General features: G+C 40.5%; 2 protein-coding genes across 10 annotated transcripts in view; one reads left to right on the forward strand and one right to left on the reverse strand.

Annotated features, from left to right (window-relative positions):
• Positions 1-2,001, reverse strand: part of WAC (WW domain containing adaptor with coiled-coil) — an 87,311-nt gene extending 85,310 nt beyond the window's left edge. For 4 of the 9 annotated variants that reach the window (XM_034987217.1, XM_034987212.1, XM_034987216.1 and 1 more), the window contains exons 1-2: positions 721-851; positions 271-307 (exon numbers count right to left, since the gene is read on the reverse strand). In XM_034987217.1, the coding sequence (XP_034843108.1) occupies positions 271-307; positions 721-761 (78 nt within the window). In that variant the 5' untranslated portion in view covers positions 762-851. Of the gene's footprint in view, positions 1-270; positions 308-533; positions 599-720; positions 1,143-1,317; positions 1,539-1,982 lie in introns of those variants that run through there. The other 5 variants (XM_034987215.1, XM_034987210.1, XM_034987214.1 and 2 more) reach the window with 5 other exon arrangements.
• Positions 764-2,319, forward strand: LOC117998422 (translation initiation factor IF-2-like). Its single transcript, XM_034987167.1, has 3 exons — positions 764-770; positions 803-1,903; positions 2,228-2,319. Exons 1-3 carry the CDS (start codon positions 764-766, stop codon positions 2,242-2,244), a joined length of 1,125 nt encoding a protein of 374 aa, XP_034843058.1. The 3' UTR covers positions 2,245-2,319.
• Positions 2,320-23,305: the final 20,986 nt, after the last annotated feature.

The following is a 23,305-nucleotide window of genomic DNA, read 5'->3' on the forward strand; positions in this document are numbered from 1 at the left end:
AGGAATGATTTTTTTTTTTCCTAAAAAAAAAACAAAACAAAAACAAAACCCTGAACTTCCTCCAGTCACCTGTCAAAATAAGTCACCAAACGTTGCTGGAGAGCGCTAACAGAACCAAACACAAAATGTTCAGGGGACCGGCGGTGCTAGTTTCAGATTTGTTGCACCGAAGGGCCTGTAGCGACTTCTGAAGCCTGCGCTCGAGTAGCAGTTCCTCCCTTCCCCCCTCCGTCCCCCCACCCACCCCTCCACCCCGGCCTCGGCTGGTACCTGGTAAGGCTGCGAGTCCCCCCTCCGGTCGTGACAGCTGAAAAACAGGAAGAGAGACGGCGATATGAGACACCTCGGCGGGGGAGGAAGAAAACGGGTTCCCCCCCCACCAGCGCCTCTCCCCGCGGGAGACCTACCAAACGTACCGGCAATGAGCCCACACACACACACACACACACATACACACACACACACACCCGGCTGAAAGGCGGTAACCAGGGCGAAACGCCGAGAACCCGGCCCTCCACTGCCTCCACACTCACTCCGTCCTCGCCTGCTCGCGCGGCGGCTCCTCCTCCCAGCCCGATCCGGATCAGGGTTAACAACAAAAATGGCGGCTCGGCCAGCACCAGATAAGGAGGAACAGCCCCCCCTCCTCGCGCCGCCGCCGCCGCCGCCACCGCCCCCCGCCCGCGCTGCGGCCCGGCCCGAAACGAAAAGACAATTTACCCATCACTGAGTCTCTGCTGTTTCCTCGCATACATTACCATCAATGCCGGGCCTGTGAGTGTGTGTCGGGGGAGGGGGAGAGCGGCCGCGAGAGGCGGGCGGGCGGGCGCGCAGGCGGCGGGCGGGCGGCAGGACCGGCACCAGGGCCCGGCGCGCCCTCGGCGACTCTCAGCACCTCCCCGTTACTGGCGCCGGCGTTCCCGGGCCATCTCCCTCCGCCGACACCACGCTCACTCTCAGCCCGGGCAGCCGCGCCAACTACACGGCGGCAGCGGCGAACCGGGGGGAGGGGGGCAAGAAGACGCGTCCGGCTCAGCCCCGCGGAGAGCTACTGCCTCCTCCGCCTTCTCCTCGCCCTGCTCCGCCGCCTCCTCCCCTCCTCCCCCCGTAGCCGCCGCTGCCTGGTCCTTCTCCTCCGCCTCCTGCCGCCGCCGCCGCCGCCGCTGGTGCCGCCGCTGCCGCTCCACCAACTACATCCGGGCAACTCGGACGCCGCGGCCTTCGGAAAACCTCGGCAGTTTCCGCCGCGCCCCTCCTCTCCCACCCTCGGCCTTCCTCCCCGCCCCGCGCGGCTCCGGAACGCCGCCTTCGGCAAACCTCGGCTCGCCCCGGCCTTCCTCTTCCTCTGAGGCCTGGCTCGCCTCCTTGCGACCCGTCAGGTCTTTCCGGTTGCCGCTTCTTTTCTTCACGCGCAAGTCCGGCCGCTGCCGTTCCAGTTTAGGGATAGTCCCGCTCGGGGACCTGCTCGAGGCTGGTCCTAGGGGCTCCGGGGTGCGCGGGGCGGGAGCCGCCTTCGGGAGGAGGACGGTGGGACGCAAGAGGAGCCATCGCGGACTAAATAAAGGAGGCTGCGGCTGCTGCGCGTGCGCCCAGAGGCGCGGGGGTGGGAGGGTGCCCTTGGGTGAGCTCTCCGGCCGCCGGCCCCCGCCCCTTCGGGCCCCGGCGGGGTGGTCGGAACCCCCCCCCCCGTTAGGCGGCTGGCGGGCGGTTACCAAGGAGCTTCGTCGGTCGGCAGCGACGGCAGCTGCCCTCGGGGAGGTGGGGAGCGTGCCGCTGCTCCCTGCGGCCCGCTCCCGGGAGCCGGAACTTGGGCCTGGGCACCTGTCTCAGACCTGGCGCCGAGCGCGCGCCGGGCCTTGGGTGGGCCGGGGCTGCCTGGAGCTTGCCCGTCGGCACGTTCGAAGTAAGTCTCACCCCCAGAAGCATGCAGGAAAGCGAGCTTGCCGAGCGAGGAAAGACTCAGGAGTTAAGGGGTGCCGTACCGAATGCGGGAAGGCCGTGCGCGGGTGCGGCCGTAAGGTGGACGTGCCCAGTTGGAGGAGGGAGCGCCGCTCTGGGCGGTGAATGGAAATCGAGGCTGACAGGGAGCGGGAATGCGTTACTGGGGGAAAGTGTTGAACCGCCTCTTACTTATTTCCTGTTTTCCGCCCCCCCCCCCCCCCCCCCCCCCCCCCGCTGTGTCCTCCCCACCCTATCCTTTTTTTAATGTCCTATTTTTCTCTTCTAGTTTCTCTTCCTCGCTGAAGTTCTTTGGCGTAAGAACATTCATTCACTCGGAGGTTCTGCATGTGAATAAAGGCATAGGGTGTGCTCAATGAAGCTGCGACGAATTGGATTTTATAGACCGCTGCAGGCGCAGTACCAGCATTGGCATGTTGGGAGGGGGGAAAGTCAAGTGTACCCCCCAAAATTAAGTTTTACTTGAGGGTAGTGATTGATAGATATTCAGGTGGGGTTTTTTCCCTTGCTCTAAACTCCTTATAAGGCAGAATTATTTTAACGGAAAGATTGTAATAAACAAAGTAAATATATATTTGCACAGAAGAAAAGGGTAAAAGAGGAAACCAGAAGAAATAAGACCCCACCAAAAACCAGTATCAAAAAGTAACTGACTGACTTGGTATCTAACAAGTTAACGTTACTGCTGGGCCTAATGAAGAGAAGGAATGATGTGGGGAAGAGGCCCTGAAATCAAAACTGATTGAAAGAAATGATTACATGTCACATATGCCTGCCAGGTGTCAGGGTTATTGCTGTTTTCCAGAACCAGTGAAAGCCTACTTAATGCCCCATAAACTATCAGTAATTAAAAAGACTGCCAATGACTGAAATGGGGAAAAAATTTTTAAAAAACCTAGAGTCTTATGTGCAATTTCTTTTTTTAAAGATTTTATTTAGAGAGATCATGGGGCAAGGGGAGGAAGAGGGAAAGGGAAAGAATCTTAAGCATACTCCTGAGCTCGGAGCTGCACTAAGGGCTGGATACCATGACCCTGAGATCACTACCAGAGCTGAAACCAAGAGTTGAACTTTTTTTTTTTTTAAGATTTTATTTATTTATTTGACAGAGAAGAAGAGACAGTGAGAGAGGGAACACAAGCAGAGGGAGTGGAAGAGGGAGAAGCAAGCTTCCCCTGAGCAGGAAGCCCGATGCGGGGCTCAATCCCAGGACCCTAGGATCATGACTTGAGCTGAAGGCAGACGCATTGAAGACCGAAGATAGATTTGCAGAGTACACAAAGTAGTATATCTTACGTAGAAACTTCTTGAAAACCGGCAGCAAAATTTATTACTAGTTTTTTGATGGTAATGGTGTGCTGAAATTTTGATAAATACCATTTGATCAAAAGCAGCAAACTGGAGGAAACTGTACAAGGCAATGTAGTCTTCATTATTCATAGATCCTATATTTGCAAATTTGCTTACTCAATTCATAGATTCTATATTTGCAAATTTGCCCACTTATTAAAATTTGTGATCGCCAGATCAGTATGCATAGCAGTCATGGACATGCACAGAGTGGCAAAAAGTTTAACATTCCCAGCTGAATTTAACAAGACAGCACTGGTTAATTCTCTCATACTGTAAATTAATGTGCTTTTCACAATATATATACTTTCAGGGTTTTTGCGCTTTTCATGCTTATCGGTGGTTTTGCTTTTTTTAAATGCCCCTCCAAGCTTAGGACTGAAGTGCTGTCTAGTAATCCTAAGCACAAGATGGCGATGTGCTTGGTGAAGAAAACACAGGTCCTAGATAAACTTTCAGGCTTATTACTGCCCTTGGCTATGATGAGTTCAGTGTTAAGGAATCAACAATAAGCTGTCTAAATAGAAACACATTGATGAAAATGTCTTTCAGGAACCTAACCCTGTTTTCCCTAGGAGTGGGTCAGTGTTCATAGTGACTTAATAGAACTACCTTAGGGGCGCCTGGGTGGCTCAGTCGTTAAGCATCTGCCTTCAGCTCAGGTCATGATCCCAGGGTCCTGTTCCATGGGAAGCCTGCTTCTACCACTCCCACTCCCCCTGCCTGTGTTCCCTCTCTTGCTGTGTCTCTTTCTGTCAAATAAATAAAAGCTTTAAAAGAACTACCTCAAATAAGAATCAACTACTTACTAAAGGACCCGTCTAAACGTTATACCCAATTTTAAAAAACTCATCCCTTTTTTTTTTTATTTAAGATTTTATTTACTTACTTGACAGACACAGCGAGAGAGGGAACACAAGCGGGGGCAGAGGGAGAGGGAGAAGCAGGCTTCCCGCCCCGGAGCAGGGAGCCTGATGCGGAGCTCGATCGCAGGACCCTGGGATCATGACCTGAGCTGAAGGCAGACGCTTAACGCCTGAGCCACCCAGGTGCCCCTCATCGCCTATTTTAGATTCCATTATCACATTGTTATAAATCCTTTACAAATAACCTTCAATCCTTTCCTTCTCTTTTCCTCCATTTTACCTGCCTAAACCACAATCCTGGTTAATTCACTGTGTGCTTGCAGTTGAATTTGGCTGGAGAAAAACAGCAATGCTAACTCTGGATTGAGCTTGTATTCATCACCCTTCCCCCCAGGCTGATTTCCCTAATCCATTTACCCAGCTCTCTTAAAAAGCTGTTTAACAAATCTTTTAAACTAAGAAGACATCCCCCACTCCTCATTCTGAAAAAGGCATTATCTTGCTTATCTCTCTAGGGTAATAGAAAAAAATTAGAAATCAATAACAGCTCCCTCCTACTCACCACTGCACCTACCAATCTTCCTACATCTGAATACACTGCTACACTCCTGTAACAATGGATAAACTGTCAAAATTCTAAGATCAAAGTTGCCACCTTTTCCTTGAGTTCCATTTTACTCTTGGAATTGTATGCTTTCCTTACAACTTTTTTTCCTGTCAACTTGATCACTTCTGTCAACTTAAAAACATGTCTTAATAGCTACCACCATTTAAAAAACAAAAAAAACTTGACCTGTATCTCCCTCCAAATATGCCCCCACCACTTTGATTTGCTCTTCTGTACAAACTTGGCCACTTCTGCTGCTGTCTCTTAAATCCACAAATCAGACTTGATCTCCACACTCCACTGTGAAACTGCTAAATATCAGTAACCTCCGTGTTCTCAAATCCAATTTTTATTTCTTTATCTTCATCTCATTTCACCTGTCAGCATTTGACACAGCTGATGAATTACTCTCTTCCTGAAGATCTTTATCTGGCCTGCCAGGATTCCATTCTTTCTTCTCTTCCTTCCTAAATGATTGTTGCTTAGTCTTCTTGCTGGTTCCTCCTAATTTCGTAGCCTCAAAATGCTGGAGTACCCCAAGATTCAAATCTCACAACTTGGACTCCTCTGATCTTTGCTCTCCCTCACTAGGCAATCCTATCCATGTGTCTGGCTAAATGAACCCACATTTGAATCTCTAGCCTATATCTTTCCCTTAAACACTAGGCTCACAATCAACCGCCTACTCTACAGTACTGCTCAAATGTCCAGGTATCACAAACCTAATATATCCACAACCAAAGTCTTTAATTCCCCCCACCCCTAAATAAATTCTGATTAGGTCTTCCCTATTTCATGAAATGGCAACTCCATTCTTCTATTTGAGACTAGAGTCTTCGGAGTCCTGATTCTTTCATACCTGATCCACTCTATCAGCAAATGCCACCAGTATTGTCTTCAAAATATACTCAGAGTCTGATCTTTGTTCACTATCTCCATCCCATTCACCCTGGTCCAAGTCACCATCTTATCCCTAGGCCATAGCAAAGGCCTCCTAACTCATCTCCTACTTCTATACCTACTTTCACAGGGCTTACTAGCTCACACAGCAGTCAGAATGATCTCTTTACAAGTCAGTATTACTTCTATCTTAAAACCCAGCAATGGCTTCCCATCTCAGAATAAAAGCCAAAGTTCTTACCATGGTCTGTAAGTGAACTACCCCCTCCATATTACCTCTGGTTTCATATCCAGTGACTTTTTTACTTGCTCATTTTTCCCCCATCACTCTCTTCCCTTTTTCTCCAATATACCAAGCATGTCTGAGGACCTTTGCCCTACTATCCTGCCTAGAATGTTCTTCCCCTTTGGTCCTACTTGGTTCACACTGTGATCACTTCTTTAGGTCTCTACTTAAATCTCATCAGAAAGATCTTCCCTCTGAGAACTCTATATAAATGGTACCCCACTACTATCACCCTGCTCTATTTTTATTTTACTATTTGCCATATAATATATATTTTCTTTATTGCTTGTCTCCCAGTAGAATGATATCTCTGTGACATCAGATAAACATTTGTTGAGTGAAAGAATACTTGCCTACAAAATTACAAAGAAAATAGCAAAATATTGTTCATTCTTAAGAGGAAAAGATGTGGTTATAAGATCCAGTCCTGCTGTTATAAATAGGGAAAAGCTGGCTTATACCTAATATGGATAAAATACTGTATTAGATAGCATTTGAAAATTTACATAACTGCCTGTATAGCAAATCTTAGACTATTTGCATTTCTCTCTATTGAGAGGTTACAAATTTGTAAGTGCGCAAAAGACCCATATTTCAACCAACAGATTAACACATATCAACCAATAGAGGGGGAGAACTATCAGCCCATAGACTGTAGGTGACCATGATTTTAATGTGATCCTATTCATGGAGAATCAAAAAGTGAAGTTCTCATGTTTCTGATTGTAAAAGGGGTTAAAAGAGGTTTTGCTAGAATTTCTAAAGGATCACAAAATAATAAATGTATTCTCTGAAATTTTTACCTACTCTTTTGTTTATTTATTTAATTTATCAGCAAGAGAGCGCACACAAGCTGGGGGAGCAGCAGACAGAGGGAGAAGCAGGCTCCCTGCTGAGCAAGGAGCTCTGATGTGTGACTTGATCCCAAGACCCTGGGATCCTGACTGGAGCTGAAGGCAGATGCTTAACCAGCTGAGCCACCCAGGGATCTCTACCTACTCTTTGCATTTCTCTTTTTTCTCTGTCCTTGACTTCCTCTCAAACAGGATAAACGTGGTTAAAAACATGGCTTTTGGAATCAGAATGACATAATGTAGAGCTCTGGCTACATTATTGACTGACTAGCAGTGTGATGTTGGGCAAATTACCGAAATTTCAGAGATTATACTTCCTAATCTCTAAAATTGGCTTGATAGGGTATAGGGCTGTTTGTCAGAAGTAAATGAAATCACTTTACATAAATGTGCAGCACCTGGCACATACATGCCCCACTGCTGGTGGCTATCATTCATTCATTCAAAAAACATTATTGACCTGGGTATCATGTCTTGGGAACACAGTATTAAGCAAATTCACTTGGTTTCTGCTTCTATGGAGTTTATATTTTAATATATAACTAAAAGGAGATCATTTGAGTTATCAGAGATGTGATGTGAGGGTTTCATTCAAGTATGTGGAAAAATAGGAAACCTGCCACAAAAATTGCTATTTAGAAATGAGGAGTAAAAATCTCCAGGACAGCACCATATCAGTATATGATGTATCTTTTTAAGCAGAGATAATAATGTAAATAGTCGACGGATCCAGAGTTCCTTATTTACTCATGTAGAGGCAGTAGAGGTAAGCTCTAGATTTACAAACTGGCCACTTCCCCCCCCCCCCCCCCCAAACTCACTATTTTTTAAAGTCCTACCAACTGATAAATAGTAAAGTACAGCCAAGATTGAGAACTATACCCTAAACCCTTTGCCTCTGTCTGGCAAAACTGCAGCCTGAATTACCCCAATCATTCACTTTCTCAATGCCTCTGAGCAATTGCACACTGCTGAAGACTATTGGACAATACAATAGATGGATTCTACTAAAAATCTCATGATCACCAAAATCAAATGAACCCCCAGTACATCTAGGCAATCTTTTATTTCTTTCTTCAAATCTCTCACTACTTTAACAAGGTTTTCAAACTTCCACTCTCTTCAAATCTATCCCCCTCACTTTACTACCTCCCCTTTACTCTCAGCAAATAACCTCACCACTTTCCTCCCAAACTGAATCCACCAAAGGGAGATTTCTTCCTGCTTCCAAATTTGCAAATCTACTTACAGTCATCCTTCTCCCTATTTACTCAACAATGTATTGAGTACCCACTATGTACTGGGGATACATCAATGAACCATACAAAGAAAAATCTTTACCTCCCCCTGGCCTTTGAGCTTATATTTTAGTGGGGAAAGACAGGAATAAAATAAGTGATATGATGATCTAGAAAGTAGAAAGTACTACGGAGAAGAATGAAAGGCTATAGGAAGGAGCAGGATTAAGAAGTAATATTTTAAATAGAGTAGTCATTGAGCAGATGACATTTAAGCAAATACTTGAAGGTGGTGAGAGAGCAAGCTGTATGGGTGTTTGGAGAGGAGTATTCCTGACAAAGGGAACAGCAAGAGCAAATATCTAGAGGCAGGAATGTGCCTGGTGTGTAAGAATAATAAGGAAAGCTGTGGGGTGAAATGTTACTGAGGGGAAAAGTTTTAGGAAATGAGATCAAATAGGTTAAAGGAGGGGATGAAGGGGCAGATCATGAAGGATCTAATAAGCCATTATAAGAAGTTTGGCTTTTATTCTGAGTGAGATGAGGAGCCATTGGAGAGTTAAAAGCAGAAAAGTGATGCTCGCTACTGTGTTAAGAATAGTCTATATGGTAAGGAAGGAAGCAGGGAAACTACCTAGGATGCTACTGCATTGTCCTAAGGTCACTGTTACAAAAACAGGAGTTAAACTTCCTCTTTAAGGCCACTTCCTTAACATATACTTTCCTTCCACCTCTTGAGTTACTTTAGACTAACAAGTATCCCTTTCTTTGTATACGTAAACTCACCCTTTTATATGGATCATATCCATTGCTTTTAAACACATCTGAATCCTATGTCAAAAAAACACTTCCTTGACCCCATTTGCTGCCCTGTCACATTCCTCACTTCAGCCAAATTTCCAGTAAGCCTCGTCTCTGGCATCTCACTGGTTTCATTTTCACCCCTTTATTCATATTCCAGGTTACTATCATCTGACATCTGCCCCTTTAATATCACCAAAGTAGAGATTCCTAAAGTAGTGGTTCTTCAAGAGAGTGCTAATTCTCCAGGGGACATTTTGAGATATGTGGCAGTACTTTTTGGTTTTGATTTGTATATTTTTGGTTATGACTTAAGGGTGAAGGGTGCTACTGGTGTTTAGTTGTCAGAGGTCAAGGATACCTAACATACTGCAATCTGTAGGATAGTCTCTCACATTTAAGAATTATCCTGCTCAAAATGCCAATGTCAACCTGTTGAAAAATAGTCTTGGGCACCTGCCTTGCTCAGTTGGTAGAGCATGCAACTCTTGATCTCGAAGTCATAAGTTTGAGCCCCATGTTCAATTGGATGTAGAGATTACTTAAAAAATGAAAGAAGAAAGAAAGAAAGAGAAAGAGAGAGAAAGAAAAAGAAAGAAAGAAAGGAAAGAAAGATTCTTGAAAAATAGTCTTGAGGTCACAAATGACTTCTATGTACCTGTGTTCACCAAACATTTTACAGTCTTTTTCTTAGAATCTTAGAATATTTGGCATTGATAGCTACTCCCTTTGCATTACATTTCTTTCTTGGCTTCTATAACACATCACATTCCTTGTTTTCTTTCTACCTCTAGCAGCTCCTCTCATTCCTTTTTGCAGACTCATCCTCCTCTACTCCACTACCAAATGTTGAGGTTCTCCAAGAATCAGTCTCTGGGTGGTGACATCAGTAAAATGGCCATTATAGAACTCCAAGGACCTGTCTCTCTACATAAACAGCAAATAATTTGGCAAAAATTATCAGAATCAAGTTTATGTGAACTCTGGAAATTAGTAAAAGGTTACAATAACCAGGCAAACATTTAATCAAGAACAAGGTGATTGAATCCGAGTAGGAGAGCTTTGTGCTATTGAAACTTACCCTAGCCTCATTTCTTCATCCCCAGTTCAGTGGCAGTTTTGGACAACAGCCTACATTCCTGGTGTAGGTTCCTGGTGCCAGAGGTAGCAGAATGAACCTTGTTCTCGAAGAATGGTAGTAGTTTATTTTGACCTGTCTGGTGGCTCCCTGGAGGACTGGTGCAAGGGCTTGCCCTTATTTTGCCTAACTTAGAACTCTCCTGAGGCAGAAGTGACTACCCAGGAGATATTAAAGGCAAGTTTATTAGCTGATGCCAGTTGGGGAAAGGAGTAACAATTGGGGCAAACAATAGACACAGGGAAAAAAGGCTGAAGAGTGAGATACTTTGGAGAATAAAATCTTTGAAAAACTCCTACATATTCCTGGGAATCTGAAAGGTTACCTGGGGGCACCTGGCTGTCTCAGTTGGTAGAGCATGTGACTCTTGATCTTGGGGTTGTAAGTTCAAGCCCCATGTTGTGTGTAGAGATTTCTTAAAAATAAAATCTTAAAAAATGGCTACCTATATATCTTGGGTGAGGCAAATGCACAGAAAAAACCTGCAAAGTTCCTAAAGTCTCACCTCTGACTAACATTCAGGCTTTGCGCAGATAGAAAGTGAAAGATAAGGTAGACTTATAAATTGCCCATTTGAATGATAAAGGCATGCCCCAACACACCTGGAAAGAGCCCTCTGACAAAACCTGGAAGTGGTTTTCATCATTTTTGGTTATAGGAATTTAAGGAAATCTCTGTTGAATCACTAGCTGACCACTAAGCCAACAGAACAGACATTTCAGTGGTCACACATAAGAAGGGATACAGACTTCACAGAGTTAGTTTAGAAAAATCATTAAACAAACAACAACAACCACAATAAGCAGCGACAATGAACTCTAGAGAGGGAGGAGAATCTGATTTCCAGACTTGCCACATTATAATAATCAAAATGTCCAGTTTTCAACAAAAAATAACAAGGCAGAAAAAAAAAAAAGTGTGGCCCATATACAGGAAAAAAAAAGTTAGTAGAACCTGTCTCAAGGAAGCATAGACATTGGGCTTACTAGACAAAAATTTTCCAACAACTCTTTTAAATATGCTGGAATAGCTAAAGGAAACCATGGACAAAGAACTAAAATCAGGACAGTATGTCTCACCAAGTAGAGAATATTGATAAAGAGGTTGAAATTATAAAAAGGAAGCAAATAGAAATTCTGGAGTTGAAAAGTACAATAAATGAAACTAAAAATTCGCTAGAGGGATTCAACAGTAGATGTGAGCTGTCAGAAGAAGGAATCAGCAGACTTCAACATAGGTCAACTAATACTTCCCAGTTGGAGGAGCAGAAAGGAAAAAGATTGAAGAAAAATGAATAGAGCCTAAGAGACCTGTAGGACAGCATCAGGCATATGAATATATGCATAATAGGCATTCCGAAAGGAGAGGAAAGAAAGGGACAGAGAGAATATTTGAAGAAATAATGGCAAAAAACTGCCCAGATTTGATGAAAGACATCAATCTAGATGTGCAAGAAGCTCAATGAAGTCCAAGTAGGATAAACTCAAAGAGACCCACACCAAGACACATTGTAATCAAACTGTCGAAAGTCAATGACAAAGAGAATCCTGAAAGCAGCAAGTGAGAAGTGAGTCCTCATAAACAAGGGATCCTCAATAAGATTAACAGCTGATTTCTCACCAGAAACTGTAGACAATAGAATGACATATTCAAAGTGCTGAAAGAAAAATACTGTTAGCTAAGAATTTTTTTTTTTTAAGATTTATTTGTCAGAGAGAGAGAGAGGGAGAGAGCACAAACAGGGGGGAGCAGCAGGCAGAGGGAGAGGCAGGCTCCCCACTGAGGAAGGAGCCTGATGTGGGACTCAATCCCAGGACCCTCGGATCATGACCTGAGCTAAAGGCAGACACTTAACTGAGCCACCTAGGCGTCCCTGTTAACTAAGAATTCTATATCCAACAAAACTATCCTTCAAAAATGAAGAACTTAAGACATTCTCAGATAAGCAAACACTGAGAGAATTTGTCTTTAGTAGACCTGCCCTACAAGAAATACCAAAGGGAGTTCTTTAACCTGAAAGGAAAGGACACTAGATAGTAACCTGAGTCCACATGAAGAAGCACTGTTAAAGGAAACTATGTGGGTAATATAAAAGTCAGAGTTAATGTATTGTTGGTTAGTAACTTCTTTTTTTTCTGTATGATTTAAAATACAACGATGAAAACAGTAATTATAAATCTTTGTCCTTGGGCATATAATGTATAAAGATGTAATTTGTGATAACAAAAGAGAGAATGAATCGTAAGAGCAAAAATGTTTTATGCCCTTGAAACTAAGTTGGTTTTTACTTAAAAAATATTATTATAGGTTGCTAATTATAATCCCTAGGGCAACTATTAAGAAAATAATGTAGTAAAACGAATGACAAGAAATACAAAAGATAGACTAGAAAATATCTAACACAAAGGAAGTCAGTAGTGGAGGAATTGAGCAATGAAAAGATATACAACATATGAAAAAGCAAGTGGCAAAGTAAGTTTTTCCTTATCACTAATCACATTAAATGTAAATGCATTAAATTCCAATTAACATGCAGAGAGATTGGCAGAATGGATTTTTTTTTTATGTTCTAATTATATCCCATCTACAAGAGACTCACTTTAGAACCAAAGAACCATATGAGTTGAAAGTGAAAGGATGGAAAAAGATATTCCAACATAGTTCAAGTGCATGTGGAACAGTCTCCAGTATAGAATATAGGTTGGTCTATAAAACAAATTTCAATAAATTTCAAAAGATTGAAATCATATCAAGTATTTTCTCTGACCACAATGGTATGAAACTACAAATAGACACCTTTAAATCATGAATGTGTCAAAGAAGAAATCACAAGAGAAATTCTAATATACTTTAAGATGAATGAAAAAGAAAATACAGCACACTGAAACATGGACTGCAGCAAAAGCAGAGCTCAGGGGAAAATTTATAGCTGTAAATGCCTACATTTAGTAAGAAGATCTAGAAACAATAACCTAACCTTCTACCTTAAGGAATTAGAAAAAGAAGAGCAAATGAAACCCAAGGCAAGCAGAAGGAAGGACTTAGCAAAGATAAGAGCAGAGATAAGTGAAATAAACAATAGAAAACAGAAAACGCAATGAGACCAAAAGTTGGTTCCTTGAAAAGATCAATAAAATTAACAAACCTTTAAACAGAATGAACAAGAAAAAAAGAAAATTCAAATTACTACAAGCAGAAAGAGTGGAAACATTGCTACTACTACTACCAACTTTATAGAAATAAAAAGAATTGTTAACAATTATATGCCAAAAAATTAGACGATCTGAATGAAACAAATTCCTAGAAACAAACTACCAAAACTGACTCAAAATAGAATAGACATAACAGTACAAGAGACTGAATCAGTAATCAAAAAACTTCCAAAAAAGAAAAACTGAGAATCATATGGCTTCATTTGTGGCTTCTATCAAACATTTAAAAAACAATACCAGTCTGGGGGCCCTGGGGGGCTTAGTTGGTTGAACATTTGATTCTTGATTTCGGCTCAGTTCATGATCTCAGGGTTGTGGGATCAAGCCCCATGTGGGGCTCCATGCTGGGCGTGGAGCCTTCTTGGGATTCTCTCTCTTTCTCTCACCCTCTGCCCTTCCCCCAACCCCCTCTCTCCTAAAAAAAACACAAAAAAACAAAGCAAAAAAAAAAAAAAAACTTCTCAAACTCTCATGCACACACAAAAAATATAGATATATAAATCAATGTAATAGAATTGAAAGCCCAGAACTGAACCCATACATCTATGGTCAATTGATTTTTGATAAAGATATCAAGACAGATCACTGAGGGAAGAATAGTATTTTCAATAAATACTGCTGAAAAAACTGGATATCAATATACAAAGGAATGAATTTTGACCCTTACCTCATACCATGTAACAACAGTAACTCAAAATGAATCAAAGACCTATGTGTTATAGCAAAACTATACAAATTTCAGAAAATATTGGGGTAAATCTTCATTACTTTGGGTTTAGCAATGGATTTCTAGATATGACATCAAGAACACAAGTGACAAAATTAAAAATAGATAAATTGGACTTTATCAAAATTTAAAACTTCTGTGCATCAAAAGACATTATCAAGAAAAAGAGCCCATTGAATATGAGAAAATATTTGCAAGTCATATATCTGTTAAGGGTCTCTAATTTAGAATATATAATAACTCTAGTAAGTCCAATAAAAAGCCAACCCAATGTAAAAATGGGCAAGGACTTGAATAGATAATTCTCTAAGGAAGATATTCTAATGGCCAAGAAGTATATGAAAAAATGCTCAACATTGTAAGCCACTAAAGAAATGCAAAGTAAGTACGATACCACTTCACACCCACTGGGGTGGCTATAATTTGAAAACAAATATTAGCAACAATGTGGAGAAACTGGAACCTTCATAAATTGCTAGTGGGAATGTAGAATGGTGCAGCCACTGTGGAAAACAATTTCTTAGTTCTTCAAAAGTTTAAACATTGAATTACCATAAGACCCAGCAATACTACTCCTAAACATACACTCAAGAGAACAAACAAAACTTGTACATGAATGTGTATAGCTAAATAATAACCAAAAAGTAGAAACAACCCCAATGCCCATCAATAAATGAATGGATAAACACATTGTGATATCCATACAATGGAATTATTCAGCCATAAATCAGAATGAAGTACTGCTACATGGATCAACCTTGAAAAACATACTAAGTGAAAGAAGCCAGGCACAAAAAGCCACATATAGTACGATTCCATTCAATTGAAAAGTCAAGAATAGGCAAATCCATAGATGTAAAAAGCAGTATTAGTATTTGCCAGGGGCTAGTGGGAGGCAGGACTGGGGAGTTACTGCTTAATGGATATGGCGTTTCTTAGTTGAGTGATAAAAATGTTCAAATTTAGTGGTGATGTTTGCAAACATTGTGAATGTACTGGAAATCACTGAATTGTGCACTCAAATGGTTAAAATGGTGAATTTTATGTCATACGAATTTTATCTCAATTAAAAAAAAAAAACAACAAAATCAGTCTTTTCCTCACTATTTTTTTCCCCAGGCAATCTTATCCACTCCCATGGTTTCTGTGTATAGCTACCATCTATACACAGATGACTCACTAATTTGTATCTCTAGCCCATATTTTTTTTCTGAGTTCCAGGCCTGAATATCCAGCTGCTTATTTACCTCCACATGTGTGCTTTAAGTGTATGCTTTGAAATATATACAGTTGAGCTCATTACTTGCCTTTCAAACTGGATCATCTTTGAATGTTTCAATAAAGACTAAACATAGCTCACACTCATTGAAGGCTTACTATGTGTTAAGGTGGAAATAAGTGTCTTATATCCATTAATTCATTTAATCCTCACAAGAACCTCATATATTATTACCTGCTTTTTAAAGTGAGAAAATTGAGAAGCAAAATAACTTGTTGATATCACACCCCTTGTAAGTAAGGCTAACTTTGAACAAAGGTATCCTGACTCCTCAAAATATTTGCTCTCAATGATAATGCTAGACCATCATTCACCTTTTTATAGAAACCCAGAAAACATCCTTTTTTTAAATTTTTAAAATATTTTTATTTTTTAAAGATTTTATTTATTTATTTGACAGAGAGAGACACAGCGAAAGAGGGAACACCAGCAGGGTGAATGGGAGAGGGAGAAGTAGGCCTCCCGCTGAGCAAGGAGCCCGATGTGGGGCTCAATCCCAGAACCCCAGGATCATGACCCGGGCTAAAGGCAGACGCCCAACAACTGAGCCACCCAGGCGCACCTGACATCCTTTTTTTTTAAAAAAAAAGATTTTATTTATTTATTTGAGAGAGAGAAAGAGCATGCATGAGTGGTGGGGAGGGGCAGAGGGACAAGCAGACTCCTCATTGAGCAGGGAAGCCCCATGCAGGGCTTCGTCCCAGACACCGGGACCATGACCTGAGCCAAAGGCAGCCACTTAACCAACTGAGCCACCAAGGCGCCCCCCAGAAGATGTCCTTGTTGCTTCCTTCCTTTACATGCCATATCCAATTCATCATTAGGGCTTGATGATTTGATTTCATCAATTTCTGTTAGTCCATCCAGTTCCTTTCATCTCTACTACCACCAGCCTCAACTAAACCACCATCTTTTGTCTATTCAATGTCCTCCTAACTGATCTCTCCATATTCACTGAGAAAAAACTAATGAAAAAAAATTATAAATATAATTTTGTATCTTACAAGTAGGGAATTCATATTGTCTTATGTCTATGGAGCATTTCCAAATATCAATCAAGTTTGGCCACATAAAAAACCTTAGTGAATTTCAAAAGGTAAAGTTCTTAAAACCTACTCTTAAGATGTCAGTGCAAAAAAACTTCAAGTCAACAGAGGTTATCTTTATTTCTTGATGATTCTAACTTTGTCAGTCTCTCCAACATTCCTGCCTCAATTCTTGGTGATCTTAATATGCACATCAATGATTTTTCTAATGCTTTGACTCTCATCTTCTTGACTACTTCTCCTTTTCATACTGCCTACACCACTCCCTTGGTCATTCCCTGTTTAGATCTACTTATTACCAGTAACTACAAACCCACCAATATCTTAATTTCATGCATCCCCCTCTATGACCATCTTTTCCTATCTTTCCAGCTCTAGATACCTGCTCTAGATACCTGCTTCCCAATAATTCTTCACACTCATTGGGAATTCCAATATATTGATTTTATCACTGTTTCACTGCCCCTCACTTTTTTTCCCCTCTTCACTTTGCTTAAATTTCATGGTCTATCATTGATCACTCTCTTGGACATTTCCTTAATGTTCTCTCTTAATTCATCATACTCACCTGGCAAAACTGTAACTCTAATCAGTCTTTACTTACTTCACTCTTGCTCCCAGCAAGACTTTCTTTCTTTCTTTCTTCCATGACTGGAAGAAAAATGCAAGTGTAAAGAGGTTTCACTTTAAATTTGATGAACACAAACCTCAAGTGATCTCAAAATGCGGCCAGGCAATCAAAATATATTGGCTCCAAGTTTATTCACTCTCCTTTTCATAGACAACTATTTCATACAATTCTCCTCTTCAGATATCAGCATTTCCTGCTCTCAATCTTACCTGCTGATAACTTCTTCTATTTCCTGGAGAAAATTGAAGCAATCAGAAGAGAGCTCCTACTACATCTGTCTGCCTATCAGCAGCTGAACTCATATACTCTGTTTTCCAGACTATTACAATACAAAAGCTATGCATGCTTTCCACACTCTTATATAAAATCAGCCTTTCTGGGGTGCCTGGCTGGCTTAGTCGGTAGAGCATGCGACTCTTGATCTTGGGGTTGTGAGTTCAAGCCCCATGTTGGATGTAGAGATTACTTAAAAAAAAAATCTTAAAGAAAATAAAAATAAAATCAGCCTTTCTGCCTGTGTACTAGATCAAGGATTGGCAAACTACAACATATGGGCCAAATCATGCTATTTGTTTTCACAGAGCCCATGAGCCAAGAATGGTTTTTACATTTTGGTAAAGCTGGGGGTGGGGAAGAAGAATATACAACAGACATCATGTGTGGTCAGCAAGGTCTAAAATAGTCGTTACCTGGTCCTTTACAGAAAAAGTTTGCTGATTCCTATACTAGATCCTATCCTCTTAGCTACTCAATGATATCGATTCAAAAATTCTCCCTTCTCTCTCCTACATCAACAAGTTTTTGCCTCCATACTAGATTTTTTCCACCATCATTCAAGCATTCTGTTACTTCTTCCATTTAAAAAAAAAGATACAAAACTCTTGACCTTACCTTGCTTGCCAGTTACTGTCCCATTTCTTTGCTTCCCTTTGCAAAACAGCTTCTTGCAATAATAGTCTATACTTTTCTATACTATTCCCCCCTTCCAATTCTTACCTGAACCTATTTCAATCAGGCTTTCACCCCATCACCATCACTTTAACTCCTGTTAAAGTCACTAAAACCTTCCATATGCCAACGGTTAATCTTCAGTCCTAATATTAATTGACCTAACAGCAATATTTGACATAGTGGATTACTCCTTCCTTCTTTATATACTTTTTTCACTTGATTTCCAGAATACCAAAATCTGTTTTCTCCTTAGAGTACTGGTGTTTCCTTCACTGCTCTGATGCTTCTTTCTGATCTCTTCACTTTAGAGTGTCCCAGGGTTTGGTCCTTTATATATCTTGGTGATCATATCTAGTTTCATGGCTTTCAAAACCATCTATTTGCTGATAAATCCCAAATTTATATCTTACCTTGACTTTTCTCCTGATGTCCAGTTTCCTATATCTAATTGTCTACTCAGTATCTCCATTTGGCTGTCAAGTGGATATCTGAAACTTAACATCCAAAACCAATTTCCTGATCTTCAATCCTAAACCTGTTCAGTTATTGTCCTCATTTCACTCTTGCTAACTCCATCCTTCATATGGCTAAGGCTAAAAACTTGAGAGTCATCCTTGATTTCCTTCTTTTACAACACACATCCATTTTATCAAGAAATTCTGTGGGCTCTACCATTGAAATGGAACAAAAATCTGACCACTTCTCAGTTCTTCCGCTGCCCCCACTCTGATCCAAGCAACTATCACCCCCCACCTGGATTACTCCTCAGTTGCCTATTACTTGATCTTTCTGGTTCTACTCTTGCTCCCTATAGTCTATGCTGAACATAATAGCCTGTGATGCTTTGAAATATAAATTATATTCTGTCACTCATTTGCCTAGAATTCCTCAGTGGCTCCCTATTTCACTCACAGTGGCCTACAAAAATTGTAACAGTGGCCTACAAAAATCATATATGAATCGGCCCCCTTTATATCTTTGACCTCATCTCCAGTTCTCCACGCTTGCTTGCTTCCATGGCTTCCGTGTTCTTCAGATACTCTAGACATGCTACTACTTGAGTGCTTTTGCATAGGCTGTTTACTCTGCTTTCTTCTGCTACATATCCACTTGGCTGACTCCTTCACCTCCTTTAAGTCCTTGCTCAAATTTCACCTTCTCACTGGGGCTTAATTTGATTAGCATAGTTAAAATTGCAGCCCCTCCACCTGCATCCATGATTCCTTTTCTGTTCTGTTGTTGTTGTTTTGTTGTACCTATAGCATTTATCATTTTCTGGCATGCTATATAATTTACTTATTTTGTTTATCATGTGTTGCTCATCTCTTGCCCACTAATACAAGCTCCATAAGGTGGAAATCTGTCTCTTTTCTCACTGATCTATCCCAACCATGTGACTCACAGATGATACTCAATAAATATTTGATGAATGAGTGAACAAATGAGTAAAAAGATGTATCACCTTACTAATTTTTGGGTTACAGCAGAAGTTAAAGTTGAGATTACAAATTGTATGCAAACTGAAAAACCAGAACATTTCATACAAAATATATGGGATCTGAATAAGACCTAAACTCAGAGTAAAACATCATAGATTTAAAGGAATATAATGACAAACATAGTAATTCTTACTGTGATCAGAGATCTAACTTATAATGCTCTCTCTACCATCTCCTCCTGCATCTATTGCAGCAAGGCTACTGGAATTTCTCTCCCAGGGTTATTACACTAGACCAGTGGTTCTCCAAGTGTAGTCATTGGACTAACAGCATCAGCATCACCTGAAAACTTTTTAGAATGCAAATTTTGTTTTAATAAGCCCATCAAGTGATTCTGTTGCACATGATTGTTGGAGATTCTATACATTAAAATCAAGGAGCTTATTTCTTACTTTTCTCTTTCCAAGACCCAGGTAGGGGAATAGAATCTAATTTTGACTCAAACACTTTATCTTGCTTGAGGAGACATATTTGGTGGATCAGACAGTTTAGCAGACAAACAGTTCACCCTTCTTAGTACAAAATTATCTTTAATTCTTGATGCATTTTGCTCACCCTATAAATTTTGAATACCTTAACTTCTATTTTTCAATATGAGGCAAAACAAAAATGTGGTGCAGAAGAAAATTCACAATCATCTTATAATTCACAATCTGCCTTAGAGTTTTTATCCTGATTGAGGGTGATAATCACAGACAGATCTTTACAGAATAGCCTGTTTGATACCTAAGAACAAGTTTTAAAAGAAGTAGCAAGACCTATATTGAGAACATCTTAAGAATCTGCTGAAAGATATAAAAAATAATTGGACTAAATTAAAAGCCGTTTAATTTCCTGGATGGAATAAGTTACTCTGTTTGTTTGTTTGTTTTTAATTAAACTCTACAGTCCAACATGGGGCTTGAACTCACAACCCTGAGATCAGAGTCCCATGCTCCATTGTCTGAGCCAGTCAGGCACCTGGGATAACTTAATATTGTAAAGGAGGACAGTGCTTCCCAATTAATAAGTAAATGTAATGTAATTCCAATTACAATCACAATTTGGGGGACGTAAGGGTTGTATTTGAAAAATTCATTCAAAGATTCATGGAATAAATTCATGAAAAAATCAAAATTATGAGAAAGGAGAATAATGAAGGGGAGCTTTTCATATCATACATTAAAATTTACTATAAAGCTAAAGTAATTTAAAATGAATATTATGGGGGCGCCTGGGTGTCTCAGTCGGTTAAGCGTCTGCCTTCAGCTCAGGTCATGATCCCAGGGTCCTGGGATCGAGCCCCGCATCGGGCTCTCTGCTTGGCGGGAAACCTGCTTCCCCCTCTCCCACTCCCCCTGTTTGTGTTCCCTCTCTTGCTGTGTCTCTCTCTGTCAAATAAATAAATAAAATCTTTAGATAAACAAACAAATAAATAAATACAATGAATATTATGGATGTTGGAAGAGACAAATACTATATGGAACAAAATAGAGAAATCCAAAAGTAGATCCACATGGTTATAACAAATTAGTGTATTATAAAGAAGACATTCTAAATCAGCAGCAAATTAATGGCATATTCAAGAAATGGTGTTGAAACAATTGGCTACCCATTCTGCAGAAAAAAAAATTAGATCCCCTCTTCTACATAATACTCCAAAATAAATTCTTAGCATATTATATCTCCAAATATTAAAAATTAAAGTATAAACTACAGAAATAAAATGTAGAATAGTGTCAGTCTAACAACACATGAAAACCAGAAGCCATGGGAAAAAGACCGGTAGATTTGACACATACAAATTTAAGACTTCATGATGAAAAATGCACCACAAATAAAGTTAAAAGACAAATTATGGATATGGAGACAATAATAGCAATATATACAAGAATTGAGAAGTTAATATGTATACTATATAAAGAGGTCATAAAATTAGTAAAAAGACTAACTCAACACAAAGGTAGATAAAGTATATTAATAAATGAGTCAAAAAAATACAAATGGCTGATAAACATACCAAAAATTTTCAGCTTCACATATAAACTAAGAAATACAATGGGGGCGCCTGGGTGGCTCAGTTGGTTAAGTGACTGCCTTCGGCTCAGGTCATGATCCTGGAGTCCCTGGATCGAGTCCCGCATTGGGCTTCCTGCTCGGCAGGGAGTCTGCTTCTCCCTCTGACCCTCTTCCCTCTCATGCTCTCTGTCTCTCATTCTCTCTCTCAAATAAATAAATAAAATCTTAAAAAAAAAAAGAAATACAATGAAAATAATAATGAACTTCTAGTTCAAGACTAAACTGAGCACCTACATACACCCCCCTCTCAAAGTTCTATTTTATTTTACTAATTTCATAGATATATACCCTTATGTTTATCACCTTATTATTATCTTTATTCTACCTAGGGCACAAAGCAGTTAAATTTGTTGGCCAAAGTCAAATGGATAATAAAAGTGGCAGGCAGAAGTGGGGCAGTTTAGCTCTAGGATCTGCCTTTTTTTTTTTTAAGATTTTATTTATTTATTTGAGAGAGAGAGAGAGAGCGAGACAGCGAGAGAGGAACACAAGCAGGGGGAGTGGGAGAGGGAGAAGCAGGCTTCCCGTGGAGCAGGGAGCCCGATGCGGGGCTCGATCCCAGGACCCTGAGATCATGACCCGAGCCGAAGGCTTAAAGACTGAGCTACCCAGGCACCTCTAGGATCTGCCTTCTAAACCACTATACCCCACTAGCTAGCTCCAAATGAATTAAAGCAGAGCTTTCCAGTGTGACCTGAGAGTAGTTAAGAAGATCTTCCTGCAGAAGATCTATGAAGTCACTACTTCTTATGATAATAAAACATTATTTGACTTTTTCACTCTCTTTCATAAGTGTGCAGTGTAGTTTACAGAGGCCACATGATGTGTGATGTTGCAAAAGACTGAATACAGAAGCAGATATGAAAATACAGCTAAGTTCCGTTAAGCCGGATATTAAAGAGATTTACACAAATGTAAACAAAGCTACTCGTCTTTTGTTTTGAAAAATATAGTTATTTTTCATAAAAATATTTATGTAATGTGTAGTTTATCATTATTTAAAATGAATTAGTAAAAATTTTCAAATTTTCTCAGTTTTTATTTCTAATATGTTCAATATCAGTAGCTAAAAGTCACATAAACAAAAGCTCACTAATTTTAAGGATATAAAGAGGTCCTGAGACCACTAAGTTTGAGGACTACCAAATTAAAGAATTACCTTCAGACAACTGACATTTTCCTTACATATACAGAGCATATCTTGTGGGAATCTGTGGCTTCACCTCACCCCCCAAGAAGAAAATCTTAAGAACTATTCTTTAGGCTCAAGTAGTGTTTCACATAGTATGACTATAGACAACCATTTGTGATGGTACTATCCTACCATCAGCCCATTTCCACTCCCTGGGCACAAATCTGTGCACAGGACAGACTGTCCATTGAACAGCACCTTCTGTCCAATAAAGAGTCCCATCCCACTCTGCTGGCAGATGTAATGGGACCCACTGTTAGGGCCAGGGCATGCTTATCTAGGGCCACCAGCAAGGGATGTCCTGGATGACAAAGGAGTAACTGATGTTTATAATCTGCTGTGCCTGGAAGGGCACCTGATTCTGGTTTGCCATTTACAATATTGATTTTAAACATTTCTTTTAAGATAAATTTAATTTTTACAATTGAGTTGATTTAAAGAAAAGTGTTAGAAAAAAATGTTACATATTACGTGAATATGGCAAAAATTGTTATGTGAGGGAAGTTTGAGAAACACTGCCCTAAAGCAAATCACTGATTTGTCTGGTGGGTCTTTGATATAGTTGTTGGGGTTGGGAAAAAGAGGGAGAACCTTCAGGTAACACCACGCCCACACACCAAGGGAGATAAAAAAGGAAGGAGAACTCTGCCTAAGACTGATTTGATCCTTTCACTTTGTGGGGGATTTCTAGACTACTTATTCTTTCCCCCA

Source organism: Mirounga leonina, unplaced genomic scaffold (genome assembly GCF_011800145.1).
Source record: "Mirounga leonina isolate KUSES-001 unplaced genomic scaffold, KU_Mleo_1.0 Mir_413, whole genome shotgun sequence".
In the NCBI taxonomy this organism is placed as follows: Eukaryota; Metazoa; Chordata; class Mammalia; order Carnivora; family Phocidae; genus Mirounga; species Mirounga leonina.